Here is a 13,469-nt window from a genome sequence, read left to right as displayed (position 1 = left end):
ATGTGCAATGCATTAAAACACTGAAGAATTAGAAGTTCCAAGATACATTTTCATGACATTTATGCCAAAATATATATTAAAGGGTTCATCGGATGCAAAACTAACTTTTACATGTTGTTTGAACATTAATGTGTGTTGGCAGTTTGTGAACACAACCACCCTACAATGATAAAAATCCACCCTGTGGTATTTTTTTAATCTTTAAAAGTAATATCCCCTTTCTAAAATCAGGTCATTTTCCACTTCTTGTCATTGTGACGAAACACAGTTGATTGACATGAGCGTCTTACTTTAGACCCGCCCTCACCGAGTTGAATAGTCCGAATACGATCGCCATTGTGTCGACTCAGGTGCAGAGGAAGACTCTAATTGAGCCATTGAGGTGTTCTGTTGTTGGATGTAATAATGAACAAAGCAGTAGTCATTTACTCCTGGACAACGTTACTTTCGTTTTTAAAAGGAAAGCGCTGATCCCGATCTACATATGCATCTATGTTCGTGTGAATCATTCGTGATGCGGCTTCACCCACAGCAGAACTGAGTATAAGGGTTTTTATGCATCTTTACAAATGGCCTTTCTTAATAATGTGCTTGTCTGCAAGTTTTGCCAATAAACGCTGCTAAACGCGGCTAAATGCATCTAAATGCGGCTAAAGTAAATATTACAGGTGGTAATCCCTCAGCAGAGAGGGGCGGGCGAGCAGAGCTCATTTGCATTTAAAGGGCTCATGCGATAAAATGAGCTGATATTTGACAAGGTAAAAGGGTGTTTTTTTACACTACTTTTGAGAATATGTATATTAGAGACTTTTCATTAAGACCCTAAAGAATCATATGAACTTGTGGAAAATGGGCATCTGGTGACCCCCTTTAAAATAGTACATTCAATGAAATTCTGGAACTTAATGTGCAGCCTGATTCCAACTAAATCTAATATACTCACATCAATATGACATGGCGTAGCTGATTGGTTGTCTTTTCACATCAGCAGCCAATGAGTTTGCTGCTCAACATTCAAATACTTGCTAGTGCTTGCTGTAGCAGTTGCAGCAAGCCTCAGAAACCCTCCACCTTCCCCAGCTCCACCTGTATAGATCTGCTATCTGGCTGGGCAACATCGGTCCTGGAGGTCCATTGTCCTGCAGAGTTAAGCTCCATCCTAATCAAACACACCTGAAGCTAATCAATGTCTCCTACAGGTAGGAGTGTTTGATTAGGTTTGGACAGTGCAGGACAGTGTCCTCTACACTTTTAAAAATAAATGTGCTTTAAAAGGTTCTTCAAGCGATGCCATAGAAGAACCATTTTTGGTTCCACAAAGAACCATTCAGTCAAAGGTTCTTTAAAGAACCATTTCTTTCTTACCTTTTTATAATTTGAAGAACCTTCTTTTGCCACAAAGAACCTTTTGTGAAACAAAAGGTTATTCAGATGTTTAAGGTTCTTTATGGAACCATTTAGATAAAAAAGGTTCTTCTATGGCATCATGAAGCACCTTTATTTTTAAGAGTGTAGGATCGAGTGTGAAAAATAGGTAAACATTATTTAATCAAAACATAATTTTCTTCAAGTACAACATGTTCCTGGATCAAGATCCTTGTTGATCCTGGAACAACATTCTAGTCAACCAATCAGATTAGCAGAGTTAATTTACAGGAAATGTCAGTTTTAGGCCTACAACAAGGGTTAGTGGGGGAATTTTGTTACTGAACTCAAGCTGGGCACTTCAGAACCAGCAGAGAAGATATCTGCAATTTGCACAAACAGGTGATGAACAATTCTGCACATTATTATATCGATTCATACAGTTAAGCTTAAGTTATTTTATTTGTAATGTTTTTCACCCAATCAGAGACTTATTCCATAGATGTGTGATTGAGTCTAGTTGTGTTAGGCATATGGGCATGGTTTGCTGTGGTCTGAAGCAAGTGCTATGGTGAAGGAGCAGGTTGTTTTGTCAACAACCATCTCACATGTATCAGGGTGCTCTATCACTGTTGGGATCCTACACACACAGACAAGATCATGTAAGCAAGCTTTGTACCGAAAATGATCGAATTGTCATGAAAACACTAAATATATTAAGCCTAAATACAGTTAAAACGTACTTGTTACAGCAGTTAATCCCAGACAGTGTACAAACACAGTTGTAGCAGTCCTTCTCCCATTTAGAGTTAAAGTCATGGGTTACTCCATCAGAGTCAACACAATCTAAATAAACCAGCACACACACAGGACCACGAAAAAAATGTAAATGCAAAATTTGTTATTTATGATAATTGACAATGAATATTTAAAACAGGGGACATTAGATTGAGAGCTCCCAAAAATGATATTTTATAACAGCTGTAGTATAAGATAGCATTTAAAGAACACATCTATTTAATTTATAAACATGAAATTTAGTGTTTAATATATTAATGTGCTAAATATTGTTTATATGTTAAATATACAAGGTAAATATATTTGTGAACCTGGACCACAAACCAGTTGTAAGTAGCACAGGTATATTTGTAGCAATAGCCAACAATACATTGCATGGGTCAAAATGATCAATTTTTATTTTATACCAAAAATCAACAGGATGTTATGTAAAGATCATGTTCCATGAAGATATTTCATATAAATGTCATAAGCTTTGATTTTGACAGTTTTGATTACCTTGTGGATGGTCTGCCATGTTGTCAACGGATAACACATCAGCTGCAGGTTTTTGAATGTAGCACTCGGCACTACAGGAGACCACCATGAAGAAAAGAATACACACTTTCAGGAAAAACACCTGAATAAAAATGAAAAGTGTATCAAGAATGAATATTCCATGAATGAATATTAAAAAACTATTAATTGCAGACATTCCCCTATTGTGATATAAAACCGAGCTGAAACCAAATGTAGTATTTTGTTGTGGTAAATAATTCTAAAAGTCTGTATAGCTACATTATAATTAAAAAGGCTTAATAAGCTGTACTGTACCATGTTGAAAAAGGTCCAGCAAAGCAAATGCTGTAGAGAACAGTTTGAAAAGTGGCCAAATGGACACTCTCACACCGTTTTATATCATAGCATTGCTGTAATAAATCAAAAATGACAAGTTTGTTCTCTATTAATTAAACAGGAACTGGTTTTACTAATGATGGGAAGGTAAGGCCTATTATCCACAGCAATTAATTAATACTTAGCCTATGTTTGATCATGTCACTTCATTTTGTATGTGTTGGCATTCAACACAACTGCGTAAGTATAAAGAGCCTTTTGTAGGCTATTACCTCTAATGAATCATAAGAGTTCAGCAAATATACTCAAAGAAAATTTGTTCTTATTTGTTCTCAGTGACCTAATCTTTAAATAATTTACATGTAAGGAATTAAAATATAATTATTAAATTAATAAATAAATAGATTAAAATAGTTGATATGAATATCCACCATTCTTCAACGCGGAAGTATACCTCAGGGCGAGTCTTGCGGTAACGAGAAGATTAACAACGTGCAGTAAACGGTAAAACTGTTTGCACTACAAGTGTGTTCATAAGTAAGATAAAACATTAAAGTAATATGGTAAGACACACCAATTTGCAATATAAACCAACAAAACGAGCGTATTTCTACAGCTAGAAAGCAAAATGATGAGACCGGAAGCCAGATCGAAAGAAATGACAAATGCCGCGCCCACTGTTAAGGGAAAATGAGGTGTATAAATTTACATTTTTTATGTAACTATTAAATATTCATATTATCTTGATGTAGGTTTGGTTTTCATGTCACATTCATCATGTAGAGTAAAGTAAAGAAGGTCAGTAGAAAAGGAAAGAAAAAGGTAAAATTGTCTATACCTGTGCTCTTACCTCATATAATGATTGCTGGCACGTAATGAAACAATATTAAAATGTAGTCAGTCTGTCTGAAAACTTTGCAGTTAAGTCAGGTTCTTTAAAGTTAAATCGTTTAATCTCTAGTCAAACAGCACTGTAAATTCTGAGTAATACTTGGTATATCACACCTAACTGTATAAACAGAAACTGTCATAATAAGATAATCTACAACACAGGTGACATCTGTCTTACTTAAATACACACATACATTTGTTTAGTCAGTATGTAAACTTTTATTCCAGTATCTTCCAGGTACCCCAAATGATAAGACTTTTGTTAGCATTAAGGTACATTTAAATAAAACGGCAATAAAGAAACATTTTACATTCACAAATCCCTCATATACAAACACAAATCATACTTGTAAATGAAAATGCTGTATCTCCCTTTAAAGTCCATATAAAAGTGCTGAACATGTTACTGATATTGTCAAAACATTTCATAATACTTATCTATTCCTGGAATCATGTAAAAAAATAAATTAAATCTATACAATGATTGCATATTAAAAACAGTGTCAAAAAATGTGTTAGCAATTATATCTCTGTGGCAGTAAGACTTATTAATATGCACCATTATGATGTGTCAAGACCTAGAATAGGAAGCATCATGTATTATGATTTATTAAACACTGAATGTATATTAGCACTTTTACTGCATGTCTCAAAAAGTTTAAACACTGTGCTTAGTGTAACATAAATCTGCAATTGTAAGCTCTCAAAATGGTTTCACCAGTAAAATGAAACTGTGATTCTGTAAAATAAGGCAACTAGAGAAAACACATGTACTTGGTGACATGGTGAAATTATAAGAAGTGTTAGTCAGCAAAACAAAAAAGCAGTACAACGTGAACAAACGCAATAAATAAAAAATAAATAATTTTAACAGGACTCCAAACACAAAGACTGTGGAGCCAAAGTATAACCTAGACATAAACACAGATGGCCTATCCTAGAAGCATCCTCATGAAGGCGGGTTTGGAGAACGGCCAGCCATACTCATTTGGAACAGGTCCGGTCACGTTGCACTCAAAAAAAGAGAAGAGAGGGAACCAGATACGTGCTCGGCGGCTGTGCTGATAGGCTTGTGTGTTTGCTAACGTGTGGTAGTACAGGAACAGTCTGGTGGTGATGTAGAATGCGATGAAGACGTCGATGGAGTAATGTTCATGAGCCGCCAAGATGAAGAAGATTCCAAACAGGTTTAGCACCCAAGACATGGTGTGGATGAAGTTCCAGTTACGTGGCGTGTCTAAACATTGCAAAAAGACATTGATCACAGCACTGAAATACATCTGATAAAAGTACTACGCTGGATATTTTAATTAAGTAAAACTCTCCACTGTTTGCATACTCACATTCAGTGACAAAAAAATTGAGCATGGTGAGAACCACAGTGTGTCCACTGAACATGTAATCACCACATGTATGAACGCCAGTTAAAGACATGCCAAACCCACTCCAGATTTCCAATGCACGCAGCACTTTTGCCCATGCATCACCATATATCTGCAAAACACAGATATGCATATTAATGCATATAACTGTACAGATGGATGGAGGTCAAACTGAAGTGTAAGAGGATGATAATGACAAAAATGAAAAAAAAAATGTTTATAATAATATTAAAATAAATAAACATAATATTATTCATAAAAATACTATATATATATTATTTTTTTAAAGGGGATATTTTGCATATACATGTGTCTTTGCAGTGTGCAGACGTAAAAATAAAAATTAATTCACTTCTTTTTTTTTAAAACAGACTCAATTATCAAGTCATGATCCAGCTGCACCTTCAGAAAAAGTAAGTCTCATGCTTCATATTTTTATGATTATTTGCAAATCACCTTTCCACTTCCGTGGAAGAGAAAGGGTTGAGCAGAGCTCATTATCATTTAAAGAGACATGCTCTGAAACGGCTCACTGTGAACAGAGCTGTTTTTGACAAGGTAAAAATGTTTTTTATGACCACTGAGAAATTTTAACCAAAGTATGTTGCAGACATTTCATGCAGACCCTAAAGAATCATACCAACTTGTAGAAAATGGACAGCTAATGTCTCAACAGGTCAATATTTTTATATTTTCTGAGTAAAACATGGTGGTATTTTGCCTGTGCAAAAGCCGTGGCCACAATGCTAGGTGCACCTCACCTTGCCTGAACACTGCAGATGATGACCAGGTACAGAAAGTGAAGTAACAAACATTGTGACACAGCGGAGCAAGAACACAGTGCCTGTCAAATTACACAGCCTGCGAAACAAAATCGACCTAGAGTAACACACACAGAGAAAGACGGAAAATGAGCAATGCATAACAGTAATAATATACACAGTATGAAATTCACTGTTGTACCACACATTTACAAGGGATTTTTGTAATAATAGAACATTTACATTGAGTACCAGCAATTTCTGAAAAGAAATGGATTGTCTTTGAAAATTTTATAATTACAAACATTAAAGGGAACCCCAGGTATTAAGACTTGTAAGGCTTAATATAACATAAATGATGTCTTTTAGTGAAATATGTAATAGAAAACCCATAAAATAGTTGTGTAATTTAAAAAAAAATCCACATTGTTTTATACATATTTTGGACTATGGGGAGTGCCATGCTCATTTCTAGTGAAAGGGCAACTAGAAAAGTAATGTAAGTGATCACTCCTTTCCCCAGCGATAAGAGGAGAAAAGAATGGGAAGATGCCTGTGGATGAATAAAACTTCCTAAAGACCTGTGTCTTCAGCCCTGATGGCTTTGGGGCTTTTAGTAGACTACAGCTACTGAAAGAGGATAAAAAATGGCAAAGACAAGAAATGCCAGATGCCATCCTGCCAACATGTGATGCTTGTCATGACGCCGCAGCCACTGAAAGAGTTCCTAAATGTGGATTTCACTCGATATCTGGAGGCGTTTAGACTCCTAGTGGGGAAAAATCGATGGAAGGGCATTTGGTTTAAGCCTATGCTTAAATGCATCGCCACCTGTAAGCTCTTTCAGTAGCTGTGGTTATTGTATCAGTATTTTATTTTCTGAGTTGTGTTGCTGTAAAAATAGCAACAGCTAGTGCCAGTAGCTTACAGAGTGCAACCATTTTACGTAATAATGGCGCCCCCATAGTAATATTTATTAACCGATGTTGATTTTTTTTAATACTGTAAATATTTGATAGGTTTTTTACTACATATTTCAGTAAGAGACATCATTTACGTTATATAAATGTCTTTAAATGCTCAAAGGGTTGCATTTTGACTCTTTCTTTGTGTGTTTACCTGTGTTTGTGCATCAACAACACCAGCATTAATATGGAACCCAACACCACTGCACATGCTTCAGCCATGGAGAAGGCCCAGGGAATTCTGGGAACACTGACACATAAATAACAAGAGTCATAATTCTTGATATTTACACTCCCAAACCACAAGAAAAGATAACGTGCACTGAGGAAAGGTTTAAATAAACACTATGAAATATATCTAATCGAATGTTCTAATACTAAAATAAAAAAAATGAAGTTATGCGTTGAAATCATTGTGATGGTGCTTATCACCAAGAAAATATTTTCACCTAACTTTATTTGCACTGTTAAACCAATACAACACACCTGTCCCAAAATATTTCAACACAACCCATTCAGATATAACTCACCTGTCTAGAAATATGTCTGGAAGTGGCGGGTAAGTCCTCATGTCAGGAACTCTCTCATGCACTAGCACCATGACGAATGAAGTCACTCCGCACACCAGCATGGCGTACAGTGCGCTGAGTGCGGTCTTCCAGTACTCTGGATCCAACCGTCCACAATACTGTTTACGCTTGCCATTCGAGTAACTGTGTTCCCCACCAACTGTAGTGACCGACCCATTACAGTGTTGGTGGTCTCCTGATCCTCGCTCTGCGAAGCCTTTAGAGATGACACGGTCTGTTCCTCCAGTGTTTATTAGAGAGAACGCACTAACCTCTAACCCTGAGTCAGTGACGGATGTGTATTGTCTCTGTAGCCTCCGCACAGCCAACATCAATCTCTTGATATCACCTAGCACCTTAAGCTCCAGTGGAGGAGACCTTAGGTCGGTCTCAGTAAGACAAAGCAGGCTGACACCGTCCAGACGGTGCTTAGAGCATAAGAGATCCACATATTCACGAAAACCCTGATCTCTGAGCCATCCAGCGACCTGCTTAGTGCTCCAACTGTCCACACCAATGTACCTGGAGCTCGGCATACCTGCAAAAACAGAGTGATGATGATTACTCAATAAGTAAATGTAGAAACTAGGGATGTAATGACATCAAAATTTCACTATACGATAATATTGTGATATGAAGTCCACAATATGATATTGGAAAAAAAATGAAAATTTTGTACATTTTAAAATTAAATTATTTTATCTCATGCAACCCATTTTCTTAAGTTAGAAAAAAGTCAGTGAATTGACTCATACCTGAATTTTAAAGGCGACTCAACCCTCTTTTTATTTGTGGTATACTGTCTGAGTCTAAATTACATTCACACTGGTGTTTTAAAAAGCCAAACAAAATAGAATATTATAATAATAACAACAATTTTATATTATTGTTATTCCTATGACAGTAATAGCCATATATTATAAAACTTTTCTTTTTTTAACACTACTTTTTAGCTTTACAGTAGGGACATTACAGTACTTCTTTCCTAATTTCTACACTTGAAAGAGATATTTTGAATTTGGACTGCAGTAACATTACCCATTTAAACCACTAGTTGTCAGCAATTTATACTGCACTTTTAATCTTTTATTTAGATGGAAATGGCAGTAGAGCTTTTATTTTGATGGAAAACTACAGCTTTAGTGAAAACAGACTTACAAAAACACGTCTGCTGTAAATGCTGTAATCATTTGCTACGAAAATAAAGCATAACTGGTGGCCATTGCATTCCCAAATGCTAAACTCACAGCACATGCAATAAACGAGTTCACTGCATTCACTATAAACTGAGCCGTTCTGAGCCGTGGAAAACACCGGATCACGAGCTGATCGCCTGATCAGTTTGCTTATTTTTGCATGCAAGCTAAAACAGTTCCCTAGTATTCTGTTCCATTCTGTTGCAATCCATCTAGCTGTTTGTGATGTACAGTAAACACCAAAAACCAACCTAACTACACACAGCTTCCTGAAAGGGATAAATCACCGAAAAATGAATGTCATCATTTACTCACCCTCAAGTCGTTCCAAAGCTGTACGACTAATTTTCTTTTGTGCAGTAAGATACTTTGAGAAATGTCTGTAGTTTTGGTCCATACAAAAGAAGACAATAGGCTCCAAAAAGTGTTTGGTTTCAGTGTTCTTCGTACAGGTTTGTAACAACATGAGGGCAAGTAAATAATTTTACTAAAATATTTAAGCATTTTTGGGTGGACTACGTCTTTAGGAATCATTAGTCAACTAGTTATTAGTCAATTAGTTCGGGCAAGTTGGTTTTGAATTATGTACTTTTGCAAATCCCTAATCCAATTAGCAACAATAAATCCAACAGAATAAGCAGACACTTACTTTATACACTCCTGGTCTCCCTGAATCACCTTCTTTAGCTCACCATCTTTAACTTCTCAGTCTCTGACTCCAAAGGTCTGTGTACAATCTATAGTACTGTATCTGAGTACATTCATGCAATCTTCAGTGCTAAGTTCTGCTGATTCTGATGCTTGAGTGCTAAAGTGCAGTTTCTAACAAACACAGCCTACATGGGGCACTTTCTTATCTGTGGTTGTGTGTAACCTCTGTAATCAGTTCAAAGAATGTTTAAAATGTGATCAGCGTCCTGGATTGAATTAAGTCTAAATGCACAAACCTAATGAACGGTGCATGCTGTCTTGAATTATGTGAACTCACTAAACACTTATTAGACAAGTAAAGAGAACTTAACATCTTGTCCTTAATCTCTAATTCAAGTTTAAATGTTTACACCTGTCATCAGATCAAAGGACTTGCAATTTATACACAGATGTACAGGATCTGATAGCACTGATGATTCTTAAACATGTTAATTTACATTACACACACAGACGCGTATTAGTGCACTATGTTAGATCTGTTGGCACAACAGTCAGGATACTAAAAACAAGCAAACATTTCTAACACTTTCGTGTTACACAAAAGACACAATTTTCATTTTTGTGGGAACTTTCAGTTTAAATGTTCAGCATGCAATGCATATGACTGGTATGTGCTGTGTGTACATGTTCACCATGTACCGTATTACATCTACATTACTGATCAGCTATGATCCTCGATAACAGACTGTCAAACATGTGACTGTCACGAAACCAGAATTACTGGAAAAAAATATTGCAACATTCAGTGGAAGCTTCTTAAATCAATAAACCTCAACTAAAACAGCCCCAGTCTATTTCAATTAACAATAAAGTGATCACAAGCATTGGGTATGAATACAAATACTGTACACACATACAAGAATACTGCCACTCCGTACCAAGAACAATTATTGATTCAGGGACACTACAGAGCGGTTAAAACCAAGCGCCTGTCCTCTTGCACAACACTGCATAAACAAACAGTCTGTTGTTAGCAAATCCAAAGGCATTTGGATGAGTTTCATCTGATATACATTCACTAACACACATAATTTCGGTTTAGTAAAACAAGTTTTCAGTTAAGTGAAAAAGTGAATTTCTTTTAAAAACTGTACTAAAAATGTACAAACAATATAACAGTTTGGGCCAGGAGGTGGTCAACAAATAGCTAGCATTTAAAACAAACACACACACACACACACACACACACACACTGAGTCACAGTTTGAGTGATTTGTGTGTCAGAGAGCATAATTAAGGTGGCCAGCCAACTATCTAATATAAAGTTTGTACAGTATGAAAATAATTATGAATATGAAGAGTCCTCAATAACACAAAAACAACGTGTCTGTGTATAATTTCATATATTTGGTTCCAAAATCTTGTTGTTGCTAACTACGGACGCTAGAGGGGACAAAAGACAAACTGGATTGCGCAATACCACAAACCTCAGATGGTGGCGTCAAAGTTACTTTTAGAAATTTGAAATCTTCAAAATGAAAAAATAAATAAATAAATTAACCCTGATTAAAATCGCATATTGTGTGGCCAACTAGTGATTTCTGAATTGTGGTTCCAGTATCCAAGGGGTCCGTGAGTCTGTCTTTGACAGTAATCACAGATCCGACTGTGATAGTAACCTGTGTTCCTAAAGGCGCGATCAAGGTAGAGCCACATTCCAGAATAACATCTAAAATGGTTCTATATTAGTCAGAATGTTAGTCACCACTGCATGAATTTAATTGTATGGAAAAAGTTACTAAAGTGAATGGTGACTGTTCGTCAGTTCCCTTTGAGTTTAACGGGGAAAAAGCATACAGGTCTAAAACAACATAGAGGTAATTAAATGATAGCAAAAGATTATTTCTTGCTGATTTTGAAATAGAAAAAATGAATAACCCTTATAGAGTAAAACAGTGACTTCTCATTTTGTCTGTCCAAAGGAATTTGAATCCGTATACACGCATTTATTCGACTCCTGTATGAACTCAGATAAAAACTCAAACAAGCGATTAAACAATATTACGAGAGAGACAGAGACAGAAAGAGAGAAAAAACTCTGAAACAAATCTGACTATGGGTCAGACTCCATCAGCGTGGAAGAGTGTCTGTTTTGGGGGTGGGATATGCTTGTCATATCAGCTATGCGCCTGGCTTACCCTGTTTGTCCGTGTGGTTATTTAAATTATCCAGTTGTGTTAAAAATCCTCGCCAAAGAGCTCGACATCCCTGCCTTGTGATCTCGAGCCACATCAGCCTTCGGTTTCTGAGTCACTGCCATGCTGCCAGTGACGCCCAAAAGCATGTAAACAGGAATTATCGTCACACGAAACGCCCCTTGGGTGTGGCTACGGAACTCCCAAATATGACATTGTTCGAGGAAAGCAAAGAACTTGTTCAAAGTAGAGATTTGTTGTAACAACACTGACCGCACCCTCATTACTGTTGACCTTTCTTATCATTATCTTGTTTTACACGCTGTACTTGAATGTAATGTACTGGCAATTCGCTGACTACGTATATTGAGTTATTGAGAAGAACAGTTTTGTGTTTTCTAGATGTTTGTAGGCAGCTTTGATGGTTTAGTGCTTTAGTCATAAAAATATAGGTTCACAGTGCTAATAATAAAAATAAATCAATAAAAAAATCAATAGATTCCCATATTTGTATACGACAAGCAAGCAAGCAAACAGATATACATACATTTCTATATTTAAATTGAAACATTTTACTCCTATTCCATCCCAGGTTAGAAATGTGTTAACCAGTTAGATGTTTCATATTTCCTACTACATATATGTGACACTGGACCACAAAATCAGTCTTAATTTGTAGCAGTAGCCATAAAATACACTGTATGGGTCAAAATTATAATTTTTTTCTGTTACAGCAAAAATCGTGTTCCATGAAGATATTTTGTAAATTTTCTACTGTAAATATATCAAAACTTAATTTCTTATTAGTAATATGTGATCCTGCACCACAAAACCAGTCATAAGTAGCACGGGTATATTTGTAGCAATAGCCAGGAATACATTGTTTGGGGCAAAATATTTGTTTTTACTTTTATGCCAATAATCATTACAATATTAAGTAAAGATCATTTTCCATTAACATATTTTGTAAATTTCCTATCATAAATATATCCTTTTTTTAATTTGTAATATGCATTGCTAAAAACTTCATTTGGGCAACTTTAGAAGTGATTTTCTCAATATATAGATTTTTCGCACCCTCAGATTCCAGATTTTCAGATAGTTGTCCTATCCTAACAAACCATACATCAATGGAAAGCTTCTTATTCAGCTTTTAGGTCATGTATAAATCTCAATAAATAAAAAAATACACTTATAACTGGTTTTGTGATCCTTGTTCACATTTATACAAAATATTTAGATTTTATATGGAGCACTTTATATATTCAAACTGCACTCGACAGACAGATTCAATCTTGCAGTATCAGTCTCACGTTCTGGAGTTGTGGTGTGTGAAACGCTGTTCTGTGGTCACCACAACAATCTAACACTCTTATGCCACTTTCTCTCTTTCACACAGTTACTCATCGGTCAGGAATCCTCTGGAACAGCAAGTGTGTGATTAGATTAAGTGGTGAGACTTCACATTGTGACCTCAATTTGGGAAGGTGAATATTACATTTTTGAACCACTTTTGTTAATAGGAGCTCAATTCTGCTGTACTCAACCATAGTCTTTTGTTAATAAAGCAATTATCTAACCTAATCTAATCTAATCTTATATCAATTCAGTTATAATCTATACAGTTTTGTTTCCAGGGCATGTAATAGGCAGCAAAAGAATATTATTTATTCTAAAACAATGGACATATAGAGGGTTTGCACTTACGTCACAATTGCTCAGTTACCTGGATACATGGCCATACTGGCAATACTCGGATGTAAACAACAAGGTAAACAACATGGATTGCATGGTTAATGTACTGAATACGTTGTTCTGCTAATTTATGCTGTCTAAACAATGGGAAAAAACATGTGGAAGCT

The 13,469-nt window shown here is 35.9% G+C and overlaps 2 protein-coding genes across 3 annotated transcripts; both read right to left on the bottom strand.

Annotated features, from left to right (window-relative positions):
* Positions 1–1,562: 1,562 nt before the first annotated feature.
* On the bottom strand, positions 1,563–2,778 carry msmb (microseminoprotein beta). Its single transcript, XM_073826493.1, has 3 exons — positions 2,662–2,778; positions 2,109–2,211; positions 1,563–2,005 (listed from the first exon to the last, which is right to left on the bottom strand). Exons 1-3 carry the CDS (start codon positions 2,747–2,749, stop codon positions 1,891–1,893), a joined length of 306 nt encoding a protein of 101 aa, XP_073682594.1. The 5' UTR covers positions 2,750–2,778; the 3' UTR covers positions 1,563–1,890.
* A 1,319-nt stretch (positions 2,779–4,097) lies between these two features.
* samd8 (sterile alpha motif domain containing 8) lies at positions 4,098–11,737 on the bottom strand. 2 transcript variants are annotated; one of them, XM_073827284.1, is made up of 6 exons: positions 11,611–11,737; positions 7,527–8,103; positions 7,151–7,246; positions 6,032–6,149; positions 5,232–5,382; positions 4,098–5,125 (listed from the first exon to the last, which is right to left on the bottom strand). In XM_073827284.1, the coding sequence occupies exons 1-6, from the start codon at positions 11,702–11,704 to the stop codon at positions 4,821–4,823; spliced, it is 1,341 nt and encodes a 446-aa protein (XP_073683385.1). In that variant the 5' UTR covers positions 11,705–11,737; the 3' UTR covers positions 4,098–4,820. The 2 variants fall into 2 exon arrangements, with proteins under 2 accessions (XP_073683385.1, XP_073683386.1); XM_073827285.1 differs by lacking the exon at positions 11,611–11,737 and adding an exon at positions 9,411–9,538.
* Between the last annotated feature and the right edge of the window lie 1,732 nt (positions 11,738–13,469).

Source organism: Garra rufa, chromosome 21, assembly GCF_049309525.1.
Source record: "Garra rufa chromosome 21, GarRuf1.0, whole genome shotgun sequence".
Taxonomy (NCBI): Eukaryota; Metazoa; Chordata; class Actinopteri; order Cypriniformes; family Cyprinidae; genus Garra; species Garra rufa.
The sequence above is the reverse complement of the archived record's forward strand: the minus strand, read 5'-3'. Positions and strand labels throughout refer to the sequence as shown.

What these genes read in the sequence shown, in the direction of transcription:
- msmb (XM_073826493.1), bottom strand. Translation starts at nt 2,749, where the DNA reads ATGGTGGTCTCCTGTAGTGCCGAGTGCTACATTCAAAAACCTGCAGCT. An exon ending in CATGGCAGACCATCCACAAG is followed by an intron (nt 2,212 to 2,661) that starts GTAATCAAAACT and finishes TGGTTTATTTAG; the next exon opens with ATTGTGTTGACTCTGATGGA. An exon ending in GGGATTAACTGCTGTAACAA is followed by an intron (nt 2,006 to 2,108) that starts GTACGTTTTAAC and finishes CTGTGTGTGTAG; the next exon opens with GATCCCAACAGTGATAGAGC.
- samd8 (XM_073827284.1), bottom strand. Translation starts at nt 11,704, where the DNA reads ATGTGGCTCGAGATCACAAGGCAGGGATGTCGAGCTCTTTGGCGAGGA. An exon ending in TTGTTGATGCACAAACACAG is followed by an intron (nt 6,150 to 7,150) that starts GTAAACACACAA and finishes GTGTTACTCTAG; the next exon opens with GTCGATTTTGTTTCGCAGGC. An exon ending in CAATTTTTTTGTCACTGAAT is followed by an intron (nt 5,126 to 5,231) that starts GTGAGTATGCAA and finishes TGCAATGTTTAG; the next exon opens with ACACGCCACGTAACTGGAAC.